Genomic DNA, 16545 nt, shown 5'->3' with positions numbered 1-16545 from the left:
AATCCGGAGGCTGCAACTGGTGCAGAATGCTGCGGCCAGGCTGTTAATGGGTCTCTCTAGAAGGGACCATGTGCGGCCTGCGCTGAAAGCGCTGCACTGGTTGCCAATAGCGTACCGGATTCGCTTCAAAGTGCTGGTTGTTACCTATAAAGCCCTACATGGCCAGGGTCCAACCTACCTGAAGGACCGCCTTTCCCTGTATGTTCCCCCAAGAGCACTACGGTCAGGGGCCCAAAATTTATTAGTCATCCCGGGCCCTAAGGATGTCAAACTAGCCGCCACGAGGACCAGGGCCTTTTCGGTGGCGGCTCCTACCTGGTGGAATGAGCTCCCGGAGGAGATCAGGGCCCTGCGGGACCTCATGCAATTCCGTAGGGCCTGCAAGACGGAGCTCTTCCGCCAGGCTTTTGAGTAGGAGCCGCCACCCCTACTATACCACCATCGCCCTGAGGTCCTGATTAAACATCTGCTATCGAAGAATCCTCCTGCCGTCTTCGTGGGACTTTGGACATTCAATCCGCCATCTTTTAGATTATGAATGGGAGTTTGAGCACCTGTTATTATATTTTAATATGTAGTATATGTTTTAAACTGTTTTGTATATATTGTTTTATCATGGCAAGTTGTTCTTGCCTCTGTGAGCCGCCCTGAGCCCACTGGGGAGGGCGGGGTATAAGTATGAAAATAAATAAATAAAATAAATAAGAAAAGGTGAAACCGCAGCTGTCTGGAGTCCTGCCTTCAGTGTCTGGCCAGATGGAAGACGAAGCGAGGACCAACTATAAGCTCTCCAATCAAAGAGTGCATCAGTGAGAGGGGTTCACCAAAGAAGGGGCCTGAAAGCGCTTGGCTGGAAGGTAAAGAGCCCTACCCACAGCTGATGTATAGGCTGGGAAGAACCTATGATTTATGGGTAGAGGTTGCTGTGGCCAAGACCATGGATGACATCAAGGTCCTGATGTGCATCGACAGGTTCCTGACTCTTCTTCCAGAGCATATTAGGCGCCCCCTGTGGACAAGAGTCCTTCCACTCTCCAGGAAGCAGGACAGTGGTCCAAGCAATTGGCTGAAGCCTACGGAGGGCAGAAGTACAGCACCCCTTGTGACTGGGATAAGAGGGAGTCTCCTAAGTCCCCACCTTGGTCCGGTAAGCTGTCAGAGGTGAAAGGAGAGCCGCCACAACAGCAGTCAAGTCCAGAGTGGTGGCAGCTGAAGGTGGCGACCAGTGTTCCCTCTAAGCTGAGTTAGTGTGAGCTAGCTCTCAGTTTTTTAACCTCCAGCTCATACATTTTTGTCGTAGCTCAGGAAGGATGGCTCCAGAGCAAACTAATTTAAGTAGCAGCCAAATCACTCGCTCACAACTTTAATACCAGTAGCTCACAAAGTAGAACTCTTGCTCACAAGACTCCACAGCTTCGAGGGAACATTGGTGGCAACCCCCCTGGGGTCATGACAGGTGCAAATTTATGTCTATTTGGTTTTGAGACGCCTCCCATCCTAATAACAGAGACAGCAAACACTCAGGCAGCCTCCCGATTGCCAGGAAGGCACCATCAGAGCCATATGTCAAGAGAGTCAACTCTATGGCTGTTTTCAGAGCCCCAGATACTGCAGTAATCCCAGCATCAGGTGCAAAGGTTGCTAGATCACCAGGCAGCTCTTTGCTTACTCTGTTACCAGGTAGACTTTTTGGCCAACAGGGACTCTTACACTTGCTGCCTTCTCTGTCACTGACGTGCAACCACCTCCTTGGCAACTTGATTTTTCAGGCAGCTTGTGATGCTTTCGAACAGTAGACACAAAAGAATGCCTCCAGAATTCTGATGCAATCTATGCTGGAGTTTAATAAGGGATAGTCTGCAAGGCTTCCAGAAGCCTAGTCTCTCTCCAGGGACTCCTCTCCATAAGGTCTACGAATGCTGTGGGATGCACACCCTTTGTATCACTGAACCCACTAATTCATAAGAAGGTTGTGTAAGGAGGGGTGCACATGGAAGAAAGGAAGAAAGATGTAGTCAATTATGTCCTCCCCAGAGCTCGGCATCTCTCTCTCCTGAAATACGGTGAAGGACTCTTTCTCCAAATAACCTTTTGTGCCATACTCAACCATAGCCTGCATCGGAGCAAAACTGCCCACATAAAAGCTCTCACCCTCAGGGAACCTCTGCAAATTTACCTGCTCCAACTGATGGACTTTATAGAAGTAGCGTTGCCAGAACTCTGAGTGGGACACAGCCACTGGCACCTGGGTCATTGGAAGGAAACAGAAGAATAAGCACAGAGTGAGGACTTTGTTGGTACGGCTTCTCTTAAACCCAGTCACGTATGGAAGATCTCCTCCTGGACCATCTCATCAAATTAACCCCAACTGCAGAGGTCTAGGCTTAACACTAAATCTGCCCTCTTGGATCTTCAGCAACCCCAGTCAGAGTGGAAGCTGGCAGTCCCCTGCAGGCAAGAACTCTACATAGAAAACAGAACTGAAATCTTTTATCCTTTGTTTGATCAGTGCCATAGTGAGCAGCCTTGGCCCACTCCTCTAAAGACAGAAGAATACCCTATTTCTGCCAATAACATTCTCAAGTAACATCACGAGAGCTCGGTGTCAGCAGTGGCTGCAAGAGAACAAAGGGACTAAGCTATGCCGTGCCACCTTACCATTTTGGTGTACAGTGATCGGATGGACGGGCTGCTCCCCAGCAGCTCCGAGATCTCCTTTTTTTTCTCTTCTAGGTCAAAGTGTGATAGCCAGGCCTCAAAGAGCTCAGAGGGTCCTGCAGGGGAGGGAACCAAAATCCTCAAACCAGAGCTGCAAGTAACCAATGCACACTCAAAGGAGCGAAAAACACAGAAGTGTTAGTGGAGACACTCCATGACACAACTGTAGTCACCCACGGGAGAGTGCAAAATACTGCATTATAGTCTATTATTCCACCCAGAATAACCAGATGCATGAGGAAATTGCATTATTTCCGTCACAGGAAAAACAAAATGGATCCAGCCACAGAAGCAGCGGCTGGAGGGAACTGGGTTCCCTGTCCCAACTGCCAGTTGTTTTGGCACTGCAGTACGCTCCAGCCTCCATCATCAGCCAAAGGACAAAAGGCCGCAGAACAGTCATGCCATCTCCCTCCAAACAGGAAGAGAAGCTCAATTGGGTATAAATGCAGAGGCCCAAACTGATCTCTGTCTACCACTCCCCTCGCTCATCTTTCCTCATGTATTTTGCCTTTTTTGCTTGTAAACTGCAGGCAGGGAAAGTATCTCTTTACTCAGTATCTCTTTACATTTCTCCCTAACCAGGACCCAAAGCAACTTACATTATTCTTCCATCCATTTTATCCTTACAACAACCCTATGAGGTGGGTTAAGCCGAGTACACGCAACTGGCCCAATGTCACTCAGCAAGCTTCCATGGTAAAGTGAGGATCTGAACCTGGATCTCCCAGATCCTAGTCTGACACTCACTGCTACACCATGCCAGGCTCTCTGACCAAATAAAGTCAAGTCTGTCTATCTGCAGACCTGTGTTGGATGACCAGCACAGTGGAAGAACCCTGATGGACCAGACTGGTACTCCTTCAGCTGATGGTTGCCAACCCCAAGGGGGGCATTATGGACCCCAGGAGTACAACTCCTAGCAACAAAGTCCTTTGGATGCACTACTTAAAAGACTTGCAGGGAGTTTCCCCCCTGTCCTGAACTCTATTTAATTGGATGAGCCTAATTTTTAGTATTTCTGAGACAGGGAGAAAAGTGTCTTCCATGACAATTTTATAAACCTTTAGCATGTCACCATAGTAGCAGACCTAGATTCGAGTCCAGCAGCACCTTAGAGACCAACAAGATTTTGGGGGTATGAGCTTTCGAAAGTCAAGGCTCCCTTTGTAATTGTAGTTCTTCTAAACTAGAAGCCCCCTTGCCTCTGCTTGCCTTCACAAAGAAGATGCTGATGCAAACCCCACCACCTTCCACCACCAAGAGCCAGTAGTGGAGACAGGAAGGCATGAAGGTACAAGGAAAGGAGGCAGCTGCTTGAATAGCTCCAGCTGGGGCAACAGTGGGAGGGCTTCTGGAGTTCTGGCCCTGCTGGTGTACCTCCTGATGGCACCTGGGTTTTGCCCACTGTGTGACACAGAGTGTTGGACTGGTTGGGCCACTGGCCTGATCCAACATTGCTTCTCTTATGTTCTTATGCTCTGGGACCCCAAAAATGCCACTCCTCTGTGTCCACACACTACTCATTCCATCCTCTCTGGAACAGGCTGAATAGGCAGGCATCCACCTGCAGACTTCACACTTGCCTGCCCTCCTTACAAATCCCAAGCAACAGTAGGGAGAACTCAGGTTCTTGGGTATAGCCTGGTCGTTTCAAGGCCTATTCCTCCACCCTTCGCTTCTGCAATCCTGTCATTAGCTCAGCTGCCTTCCTTAACTGCACAGAGCAGACAGAAATAGGCAGACTTGTCCTGCTAGTTCTTAGGTGGCTGTGCGCACCATCCCTTCTGGCCTTAAAAGAGAAGCTCTTGTGCACATCCATCCATAATTGAAAAGTGAAGCAGGGGCTCACCTGGGTTGCTCATGACATCTTCAAAGAGCTGAGACAGGAGGGAAGGCTAGTTCTGTGACACCTTTCCCAGGCTGTCCAAAAAGCACTACAGTACTACAGGGTGGGGATAATAACATGGGGAAGCAGCAGCAACAGGGGAGGTGGAATGGCAGATGCAAACATGGCTCTCACTAGAGGCAACTGCTCTAGAATTCTAGTCTTGAGTATTTCTTGCCCAGGATACTAGGCACACTTCACAGCCAAACAGGAATTTGAACTTGGAACCATCCCACAACAGAACTCAATGCCCCACCCATTAGACCAGTCCCCAAGCATTCCAATCAATTACAGTCAAGGACCACCCAGAATCATTCCCCACATGCTTTGACTCCTCTATACAGCTTCCTTAGGCTAAAAAGCTTCCTTTCCCTTTTGGTACATCCTTTATTTCTGAATTCTGGTCAATCTACCCCACACTTGGCTTTATGAAGGCAAATGGCATGCCCTCGCAAATGCAAATGGCACTGCTATCAAGTGGATGCCTGGTCTGTTTTCCAGACAGCCCTAACACCATGCATCTCCCTTGCCCCAACCTTCTCACATCAGCCAAGCCCCTGATTTACCATCTGGTTCATTGCAATAGGTGGCTGGGTCGGACTGAAGGCTGTATAGCCGGGCCTGGAAGAGAACAGACAAGAACATGTGTGTGAAACGAAGAGGCCACTGTCCTGTGTACATAAATCTCCACAATGCAGGCAAAGGCAGATGGGGGGAGGGGGAGTGGCTGAAGGAGCACCTTGGCACTGTCATACAACTCGGTGGTCCCGGAAGGGGTTGCCATCAGAGTTATGACGTCACAGTCGATAGTCTTGTCTGGCGAAGGTGCAAAGGTGTCTGAGATGACGCCCAGGAAGTTGGAAAGTCCTTTTCTCACTTTCTCTGTTGTGCCAGAAGAACCCTCCGTCTATTCAAAGACAAAAGAAGGGATGGTGAGGAGGGGGGAAATGAAAGCAGAGGAACCACAGACAGTGCTAACCTACCAGCCCCATCATGTTGGAGGCTTGATATAACAAAGTAGTACAGAGAAGAATAAAGGATTGGGAAGGGGATATTAGTGAAAAAACTGCCGGCACCTCCCAAACTCTCCCACCTCCATTCCCTTTTTGGCTCTCAGTGCCCACTCACAGCCAGCTTCTCTTTGACCACGCTGGCGGTGGCCGCGATGGTGCAGGCTGTGTCATGCTGGACCACCTGGCTGAACTCAGTCAAGTCCCGTTTCATGAACTCCAAGGCCTCTGTGGACTGCAGCAGAAAGAGAGAGAGCAGGACAGACTCATCATATTGCTGAGTACACCCACAGGAACTGCCAAAGTTCTTTAAAGCTGAAGCCAGGAACCTCTGGGCAAGTCAAGCAAGGGAGTGCTGTTCAACAGAGCAAACACTGCTAGGTGTCTGGCAGCTCTTGCCTGTTTTGAAGATTTCTCTACAACTTCAGGCTCGTCAGATCCTCAGCTCTTGGCAGAACTGCCAGCATCTTCAAGAGAGGTGGGCACAAGTCTCACTGGCCCTAACTGGTTGCCCCAGGACAGTTGCAAGAGTGCAAGCCACAGAGAATGAACAGAAAAAAAACTGGGCAAGTTCCTTGACTTCAGCAAGGCAAGCCACAGAGAACATCCTTCTGTGCCCAGGACGAAAAGTTGGGCAAGTTCCTTGACTCTAGACAACTTCATTCCCCTCTTCAGTCTTTCCTTTATGATAAATAGCATGAGTTGTGCAGCTAGCAAGGGGTGGAAAGGGAGAAGTGCTATCACCTTGCCATCCATGACAGGCAGGCAGGTAACCCACTGGCCTTTAGAGCCTTGCTGTTCTGAAGACCCACTGGAAAATGCTCACAGCTAGCTAAAGCAGTTTACTGTGTTCAACCTAGGCCCCGGGTCACTTGGGCCGGATATCGTGGGGGGGAGGCGTGGCTATTTGCCCCAGGGCAAAATAACGCGCGGTTGCGCCAGCAGACATACCGTGGAGGTCCTGTGGTAGGGGGGAGGTGCCGAGCACACCACAATCCTGCGCCGTGGCAAAGAAGCAGCGCGGCAAACAGGTGTTTTGTTTTCCGGAACCAAAGTGTGCGCATGCCCCGTTGGGTGCTTGTGCGCATCCCATGGACAGTTAAAAAAAAACCCCTTTATACGAGGGGGCATGGGCGGGCGCCGGAACTACCACCGGAAACGCGATCAGACGCCCGCCCTTGCCCCGCCGTTACTGGAAACTAGTACCTTCGAGGTACTAGTTTTTAACCACGCAGCTTCGGCGGGAAGCCTCGGGTTCGCCACGGGAGCTCTCCGCTTCCCAGATGTGGCGGTGAGATCGCACCTGGAAAATCCGCCTATCTTCCGTCTCTCTAGTGTGCCTAATGCTCCGTGTGACCGCAGCCATAGTTGCTTTGCATAACAAGCAATTATTACTCCCATTTTAATAGCTGAGGAAGTGAGACATAGAGATAAGTGACTTGCCCAAGGCCATTCCACAATTTGTAGCCAAACAGGAATCTGAAGTTGCATCTCAGCACTCCAAGTTAAACAGCCCTGGCTAGAAAGCCACACCGAGAGGCAAGCTACACATTACATTTAACATGTGACTGCCATGGGGGCTTAACATAAGAGAACATACCAGGTGCCATCAGGAAGTCCTTGCAGCCATACAGTTCGCCCACCCCGCAGCACAATTTAGAAGTACTGCAGGGGCTCAATTTGTCTCAGGATTACAGTGCAGGGGGAGGAGAGAGTGCAACCTGAACCAATCCATAGGTGCCGTTATTTGCTTTGTCAGGGGATGCATGCATATTGAGTGCTTATATACCTGCTTCCCCAAACGGATTGAATAACAGTGTTGGGAAAACAGTGTGAGGAGGTGCCTGCTCTCCCCACACTGCAGATCAGCATTGGGCCTGCAACACTTTGAACTGAACTGCTAGTCCCAATAGTAATCATGTGTTAAACGTACTGCGTAGTTTGGCCTTAAGGCTTGATTTATGGGTGACGTTGGCTTAGAGAAAAGCTGCCTCCACCTGCAGTCACACTGAACCTAGTTTAAACTGGACTATTCCATGTGCATAGCAGCTATGCCTTCTTCTAATTGGGAAGAGAACAGAAGACAACTCATACAAAAAAAACTATGTGGAGTGGGGGCAGGGTAAAAGGTGGTCAGTCAGTAGCAAGCCAGTTTCAGGAGTGTGCATGCCTTTACCTCCCTGCAAACCAAAGACTTACATCTGCCCATGCACACACAAAGTAGCCCATTGACTAATCTAATTCCCAAATGGGAAAACAGGCGCAAAACATTTCTTACAACTCCAGTTTGAAGATACGGGCTACAGCAAGGGAAAGCATACACCCCTAAACTGAGAAGCACTCAAGGGAACATTCTCACTTTGGAAGCTGCTCCGTCATGCTGTGGAAAAGCCCACACAATTTGCTATATACCTTTGGCTGTGTCTTTCTGACAACAGTCTTCAATTAATCAATACTCCTCCAACTTGACAAAAAACAGATGGTACTTACCTTCTCTTTGACAGTTTGAATACTTTGCTGTAACCAGCTCCTCCACCAGCCTCCATCTTCCCTGTTACAGGACAAACATATGAAGCTGAAAGTGGGAATTTTACACCATAAACTCATGCCAAGGAATGCCTTATGAACACCAGCGTATTCCCAACAAGTCCTATAGCTAACAATTCTGCTTCAAAACTAAACTCATTTCTTTAACACAACATCCTTTCATCAAAGCTCAATAAATACTTTACATTCCCAGCCATTAGAAGCACATGTTTCAGAAGAATCCATGTGACATCATCAGGTGTAATTACAGCAATGGGCTAAACATGGCCCTGCTTTCCTTGAGGATATTTTTGTGATTGCCTTTCAGTAACATCTCCCAACATAACCATTTAGATGAAAGCTTTTTTAAAAAGTAACCTAACATTCTAGTGTCCAATTTTAGTTTACATTTTGTTAGTAGTGAGTGGGTCAAGTCTAAGTACAAGGTGTGAATAGTTGTGACATCCACCAGAAAAAGAACAGCATGACCTGTGTGTCAAAAAATGAGATAAGTATCACCCTGACCTGGATACCCCGACAAGGCCAATCTTGTCAGATCTCAGAAGCTAAGCAGGGCCGACCCTGGCAAGTATTCAGATGGGAGACTTCCAGAGAATACCAGAGCTAGGAGGCAAAGGCAGGCTATCAAGTCATTTCTCTGAATGTCCTCCATGCCCCAGTAGGAGTCACCAGAGCTCACCATGACTTCCGGGCACAGATATACACATAAAATGCAAACAATACCCCCCAAAATTAGATAAGTATAGCAGTGACTTGTACAAAATTCATTACTATGGCTGAAGCCATGAATTAAAGGTACAAGCCAAACTACTGCAATATTTATAACAGCTCTTTTATAACAGCCCTTTTTAAAAAATGCCAGAAGAATATATTGCTACAGCATACAGCCCAATGGTCCACAAGAACACATGAAGCTGCCTTATACCCTTGGTCCATCAAGGTCAGTATTGTCCAATCAGGCTGACAGTGGCTCTCTAGGGCCTCAGGAAGAGGTCTTTCAAATCACCTACTGCCTGGTCCGTTCACCTGATAATACCAAGGGCTGAACCTGGGACCTCATGCATGCCAAGCAGATGTTCTGCCACTGAGCCATGGCCCCTTCCCTCTCAAAAATAAAAATGAGAGGTGATGATACTCCATCTTTAAATCAGACAAGTTAACCTGGATGAGAGCAAAGGAATGCAGGTTCACTCGATTACCACTCCCCTGCAGGCATTTTTAACCTAAGAATCCTTTTGGATTCTTGCTGCTCAGTCACTACATTGAGAAAAAAAAAACTTTGTATCATAACAAACAGCTTTTATTGAACAGTGTAACACCTGTCAGCATACAAAAATACTTCACAGACAAGCAGAGCAACACACCAAGGAAGCGGGATTTCAGATCCTTATTTAGCCATCAAGGTCTTTGGGAAGTCGGTTTATCCCCCTCTCTCTGTACAAAAGCCACGGAAAGGAACTACCTACTGCAAATAACACGAAGTGCTTACTCGCCCTTCACCTCACAACAAAGCTTGATCCCAGAGCCCCTTCTCGAACGCGTCCTCTTGCCTTCCTCCCACCCACCCCGGGTTAGCTCTCACTTATGTCCAGGCCAAAGATTCAGAGCCCCTCCCTGTAACCTACAAGCTAACCACAGGGACCGGGCTCCCTCTCACCGCTCCCCTCTAGGGCCGAGACTCCACTCTGGGAGCGTTGAGAGAACCCGCAGCGCTGGCTCGGGGAAGAAGCACAGAGCCACTCTGTGCATGCCCAGGGGGCCTCATTTCCGCCCGGGTGCTTCGGGCAGCTTCTCTTTCTCCCCGCCCCTCCCACTTCTTCCCGAGTCCCCCCAGCCTCCCCCCGCCCGACCGGTGGCACCGCCCCCAGCGCTCCGTCTTATTCTCACCCTTCCGCCATCTTGGTCTCTTGACGTCACCTCTATTTACTGACCTTTGATCCTCTGAAGAAGCCCCGCCCCTTCAGTCCGTAACCGCCGTTTCCGGCATTTCCCTCACTTCCCTTCAGGGGTCCTGGGCTCAGTAGAACCACCGGTAGAGCCCTGAAGATACTTCCAGTTCCCATCTGAACCTACAAAGCTACTGATCTGAAGAACAAGAACCAGGCACCATAGAGACGGAGGAGATTATACAGCGGCTTCCGCAAATTTGTACACACCGAGAGAACATGGATTCGCTTTCTGTGACTCTTACGTGTGACACTTATGTTTTTGTGTTGTGCTCCTGCCACTCAGATGGATGCGACCGAACATAAACCGGAAGTAATAATTATGAGTAACGCTTATGTCTAACTGCATCTGCGGTGGTCCAAAAACAAAAGCCGGGGAATGCCTTTTATTAAACGTAGCCGCAGGCACTTAGTTGGGAGATGTTTCTTAGCTTTTCATTTTGCTTTGACTCAATTTGCAGCCTCTGTCTGGTTTGTAAATACCTACTTTGAATTAGTGAAGAGAGGGATTCTTCAGTTGTTCAGTCGCACAGTCGAGTCCGACTTTTCACGACCCATGGACCACATCAGGCCAGGCCCTCCTGTTTTTCGCCATCCTCTGGAGTTTGCTCAATTTCGTGTCCGTTGCATCGATAACACTGTCTAACTATCTCATCCTTTGCCGTCCCCCTCTTCTTTTACCTTCAGCCTTTCCCAGCATCAGGGTCTTCTCCAGTGAGTGCTCCCTTCTTATTTGGTGGCCAAAGTATTTCAGCTTCAGCATCAGTATCTGGCCTTCCAGGGAACAGTCAGGGTTGATTTCCTTTAGGATTGACTGATTTGATCTCCTTGCAGCACCATAATTCGAAAGCATCTATTCTTTGGCGCTCGGCCTTCCTTATGGTCCAACTCTCACAGCCATACATTACTACTGGGAATACCATTGCTTTGACAATACCAACTTTTGTTGGCAGGGTGATGTCTCTACTTTTTATTATGCTGTCTAGGTTTGCCATAGCTTTCCTCCCAAAGAGCAGGCATCTTTTAATTTCATGGCTGCAGTCACCATTTGCAGTGATCTTGGATCCCAGAAACATTAATTCTGTCACTGCTTCCATGACTTCCCCTTCTATTTGCCAAGAAGTTAGGGGGCTGTATGCCATGATCTTAGTTTTTTTGATGTTGAGAGCCAACCTTTGCGCTCTCCTCTTTTACCCTGAGCAAGAGGCTCTTTAGGTCAGGGTGGAGATGGCTCCAGTGTCAGTCCTTCTGTGTCTAACAGAACATGGCTGCTGCCCCAGACATTAGCTATGAAATCCAGCTCAGGAAACAAAGAAAGGGTGGGCACAAAGCATCCTTCAGCTTCAAAGGAGTGTGTTCAAAGGAAGCACCAATTCAGTGTATGTTTGCATGAGGCCATTGTGTGGCTCTGCAATAGGTGAATGAGGGCAATTGACTCTTAGCACAATGCAGAGTGTATTTCCCTCACCAGTGGATTAGCAGAGCTGGCCTGCGTTCAAATCCTCACTCATCTGTGAAACTCACTGTGAGATCTTGCAGTCAGTCTCTCAGCCTAACCTACCTTATAGGGTTGTTGTAAGGACAAAATGGAGGAGAATGGGGTACCTTGCCTTGAGCTTCTTGGAGAAAGGATGGGATGAAAATTTACTAAATAAATATATAAAATGCCTTGTTGTTTCTGTTCTGGAGGCTCCAGCATCCCACAAATTGACAGCACCAATAATATTAATAACTGTACCATCAAGTTGATGCTTACTCATGACAACCCCAGAATCATCAGTTTCCAAGGCAAGAAATTATTTCACATTTATTTATTTCACATTTGTATCCCACCCTCCCTAATGGGCTCAGGGCGGCTCACAAGGGCAAGGTAATCAGCCGTGCCATAAATATTTATTTATAAACATCTAATAAATAAACATTTATTTATAAACATCTAATAAATAAACTTTTATTTATAAACATCTAAATAAACATTTATTTATAAACATCTATAACATAATAAAAACAACTAACACTTAATAACAACAACGGTGCTCAGTCACTGATATCATAATCCAAGATGGGATCGACACAATTCCAGGTGGTACTCCCATGAATGGCGACAGTTTATCAGATCTTCTTTACATATTCCAGGATCTTCATCGGCCCGTGCATCCTTTAAGATACCTTGACGGTGGTGGTATAGTGGGGCGGCAGCTCCTACTCAAAGGCCTGGCGGAAGAGCTCCGTCTTGCAGGCCCTGCGGAACTGCATAAGGTCCCACAGGGCCCAGATCTCCCCCGGGAGCTCGTTCCACCAGGTAGGAGCCGCCACCGAAAAAGCCCTGGCCCTGGTCGCAGCTAATTTGATGTCCTTGGGTCCCGGGATGACCAGCAAGTTTTGGGCAGAGATAGTTTCCCATTGCCTTCCTTTGCATAGCAATGCCTGTCTTCTATGGTGGTTTCCTATCCAACTACTAGCTGTGACCAACCCTACTTAGCTTCCAAGTTCTGGCAAGATCAGGCTAGGGCAAGCTACCAGGAAGCTACAACACCATCAATAAAAGGATGAAATTCAGATCTGTCAAGTAAGTGAATCAGGAAAAACAGCCAGGGCTTTGCAAAACACCTTAGAATGAAGAAACTTCAAGTCCAAGATTTGGGTTTTTTAAAAAAGAACAAAATAATCTTTACTTCAAGAATAACTCCTACTTTTCTATTTTCTTTGCGGGGGGGTATAGTGAATTACACCCCAGTAATGACAAATAGAAGCAGAAGAGATTAGGAAAAGATGGCAAGAATACACAGAAGAACTATACAAGAAAGACCTCGATGTCCTTGACAACCACGACGGTATAATCACTGACCTCGAGCCAGACATCCTGGAATGTGAAGTGAAATGGGCCTTAGAAAGCATTGCTAACAACAAAGCTAGTGGAGGTGATGGTATCCCAGCTGAGCTATTCAAAGTCTTAGAAGATGATGCTGTTAAAGTGCTGCACTCAATTTGCCAGCAAATTAGGAAAACGCAACAGTGGCCACAGGATTGGAAAGGGTCAGTATACATTCCAATCCCAAAGAAGGGCAATGCCAAGAAATGTTCAAACTATCGCACAATTGCACTCATATCACACGCTAGCAAGGTCATGCTCAAGATCCTACAAGCTAGGCTTCAACAGTACGTGGATAGAGAACTGCCAGAAGTACAAGCTGGGTTTAGAAGAGGTAGAGGAACTAGAGATCAAATTGCCAACATCCGCTGGATTATGGAGAAAGCAAGAGAGTACCAGAAAAACATCTACTTCTGCTTCATTGACTATGCTAAAGCTTTTGACTGTGTGGATCACAACAAACTATGGCAGGTCCTTAAAGAGATGGGAGTACCAGACCACCTCACATGTCTCTTGAGAAACCTGTATAAGGGCCAAGAAGCGACAGTTAGAACCGGATATGGAACAACTGATTGGTTTAGCATAGGAAAAGGAGTACGACAAGGATGTATATTGTCACCTTGCTTATTTAATATATATGCAGAGTACATCATGCGAAATGCTGGCCTGGATGAATCATAAGCGGGAATTAAGATTGCTGGGGAAAAGATCAACAACCTCAGATATGCAGACGATACCACTCTGATGGCAGAAAGTGAAGAGGACCTTAAGAGTCTCTTGCTCAGGGTAAAAGAGGAGAGCGCAAAAGTGGGCTTGAAGCTCAACATCAAAAAACCTAAGATCATGGTATCCGGCCCCATCACTCCTTGGCAAATAGAAGGGGAAGTCGTGGAAGTGGTGACAGACTTCACGTTCCTGGGATCCCAGATCACCGCAGACTGTGACAGCAGCCATGAAATTAAAAGACACCTGCTCCTTGGGAGGAAAGCAATGGCGAACCTAAACAGCATGATAAAAAGCAGAGACATCACCCTGCCAACAAAAGTCCGCATGGTCAAAGCAATGGTATTCCCTGTAGTCATGTATGGCTGCGAGAGTTGGACTATAAGGAAGGCCGAGCGCCGAAGAAAAATTCTTTTGAACTATGGTCCTGGAGAAGACTCTTGAGAGTCCCTTGGACTGCAAGAAGATCAAATCAGTCAATCCTCAAAGAAATCAACCCTGACTGTTCCCTGGAAGGCCAGATAATGAAACTGAAGCTCAAATACTTTGGCCACCAAATGAGAAGGGAGCACTCACTGGAGAAGACCCTGATGCTGGGAAAGATTGAAGGTCAAAGAAGACGGGGACGGCAAAGGATGAGATGGTTGGACAGTGTCATTGACGCAACGAACATGAAATTGAGCCAACTTCAGAGGACAGCGGAAGACAGGACGGCCTGGCGGGAGCTGGTCCATGGGGTCGCGAAGAGTCGGACTCGACTGTGCGACTGAACAACAACAAAATGACAAACATTCAAAGCACATAGTGACTGAGAAACTGAACTGTGAACTTGGATTTCCCCAGTTAACATTTTACATCTGCCAGAAGCTCAGTTGAGCACAGTCCTGTGCCTTTACCACAGTCTAGTCAACTGATTTCAGCTGCTTACACAGGACTAAATCTGCATAGGATGGTGCTATAGGTAACCTGAAGCCAATCTCTCTGCTGTTTGCAGTATAGGGATGGTGATGCTTACCTGCCAAACAAAGCTTTTGTCAAGCTAGGGTTGCCAATTCTGGGTTAGGAAATTCCTGGAGATTTGGGGGCTGAAACCTGGCAAGGTTTGGGGAAGGGGAGGGACCTCAGAATGGTTGCCAACCTTCTCTCATTTTTGGCTTCAACCTCCAGGTGGTGGCTGGATATCTCCTGGGATTTCAACTGCTCTCCAGATGACAGAGATCAGATCACCTGGAGAAAATGGCTGCTTTGGAGGATGAACTGTATTGGCATTGTATCCTGCTGAGGTCCCTCCCATCACCAAGCCCCACCCTCCCCAGGCTCCACCCTCAAAATCTCCAGGTATTTCCAACCCAGACCTGGTGATCCTAGACCTCAGCAGGATATAATGCCATAGAGTCCATCCTCCCAAGTTGCAATTTTCTCCAGGGGAGCTGATCTCTGCAGTCTGAAGATCAGTTTTAATTACAGGACATATCCAGTCCTCACCTGGAGGTTGGCAACACCAAAGACAACAGAGGTAATGTACTCTTTGCATATTATTGTTGTTGTTAGGGGAAAAGTGAAGTTTCCTAGGCTTGTTTTATAACCTCCCAAGGAAGATCTATAAATTGCTCTTCACTGCACAGTTTACGTTCTTATTTAAGAAACATTTATTCCAGTTTTTGCCTAACAGGGCTCTAAAGCAGCTTATGAAGAGGCTCCCAAACCAGGCTATACCATAATGGCAAGAAAGCAACGTATAAAACTATTGGGATACTTGGTTAATATAGCAGAGTTTGCCCAGTCATAGAAATGTGATACTGAGTGCAGTAAATAAATCTCCCAAGGAATATATTACAAAAAAAAGATAAACTTACATTTATTCAAGTAGATCCCATTCACATTCAGGTTGCAGTAGGAAGGAGAGAAAGCTTAATCTAAAGAGTACTTTCCCTATCACAAATGGCCAGCTAGTCCGGCATCATGTGTCTGGGAGTATGAGGGCACTGACTCTACACGAGAGACCGGAAAAAGCCGACAGAAGACGAAAAGTCTCTGGTTCGGGTTGGCTCATCTCAAAGAGATAAGGGGGTACCTGTTGCTTTTCTACAGGGAGGTGGATTGAAATTGTCCACTGAGACCATGGCTAGTGACATGGACTGCCTGACAAGGTCTTGAGATAGCAAGAGGAAGGTTGCAGGCTTAACTTGTATGGGAAATTATAGCTGTTTCTATAGAAATGCTAGAAGTGTACGAGGTAAAATCAGGGAGTTGGAGTGCTTGGTGTTGGAGGGAAAAATAGACATTGTGGGTATTTCAGAAACTTGGTGGGATGCGGCTTCCGGTCTGGCTCCCGCGAAAGGCAGACGCATCCTCGGGTCGCTCCCGAGGGCGCCTTGCCCGCCCGCGGTGGAGGAGGGAATCCGCGCAAGCGGAGACCCGAACGAGCCCCTCAGATGAGAGGAGCTCGGATCCGGGGCGCTTTAGGGCGTTCCAGGGGGGAGTCTCTCTTTCGGTCGAAAGATCGGAGATTGAGACTCTCGCCATGCCCTGCCCCTTTGGACCTTGCTGCGTGAGCGACCCCGTTCTACGGGGTTTAGCGGAACCACCGGGCGTCACCGAGTGATGAAGCGAATATCCGAAAAAAATGGAAAAGAAAAGACTGGCGTAACTGTGAGTTGTCAAAATACAGAGAAAATGAACTAAGAACGTTTCCCCCCCCCTGAGCGACCCCGTTCTACGGGGTTTAGCGGAACCACCGGGCGTCACCGAGTGATGAAGCGGGGAAAAAAATGGAAAAGAAAAGACTGGCGTAACTGTGAGTTGTCAAAATACAGAGAAAATGAACTAAGAACGTTTCCC

General features: G+C 47.7%; 1 protein-coding gene across 4 annotated transcripts in view; it reads right to left on the bottom strand.

Annotated features, from left to right (window-relative positions):
* Positions 1-10070, bottom strand: part of BSDC1 (BSD domain containing 1) — a 21834-nt gene extending 11764 nt beyond the window's left edge. The window contains exons 1-7 of one of the 4 annotated variants that reach the window (XM_015408071.1): positions 10051-10070; positions 8107-8167; positions 5735-5851; positions 5346-5513; positions 5173-5227; positions 2659-2774; positions 2177-2245 (exon numbers count right to left, since the gene is read on the bottom strand). In XM_015408071.1, coding sequence (XP_015263557.1) covers positions 2177-2245; positions 2659-2774; positions 5173-5227; positions 5346-5513; positions 5735-5851; positions 8107-8167; positions 10051-10061 — 597 coding nt within the window. In that variant the 5' untranslated portion in view covers positions 10062-10070. Of the gene's footprint in view, positions 1-2176; positions 2246-2658; positions 2775-5172; positions 5228-5345; positions 5514-5734; positions 5852-8106; positions 8276-10050 lie in introns of those variants that run through there. The other 3 variants (XM_015408073.1, XM_015408070.1, XM_015408072.1) reach the window with 3 other exon arrangements.
* Between the last annotated feature and the right edge of the window lie 6475 nt (positions 10071-16545).

This window comes from Gekko japonicus, unplaced genomic scaffold (genome assembly GCF_001447785.1).
Source record: "Gekko japonicus isolate JY-2015 unplaced genomic scaffold, Gekko_japonicus_V1.1 scaffold36, whole genome shotgun sequence".
Lineage (NCBI taxonomy): Eukaryota > Metazoa > Chordata > Lepidosauria > Squamata > Gekkonidae > Gekko > Gekko japonicus.
Note: the sequence above shows the minus strand (reverse complement) of the source record. Positions and strands in the feature narration are given on the sequence as shown.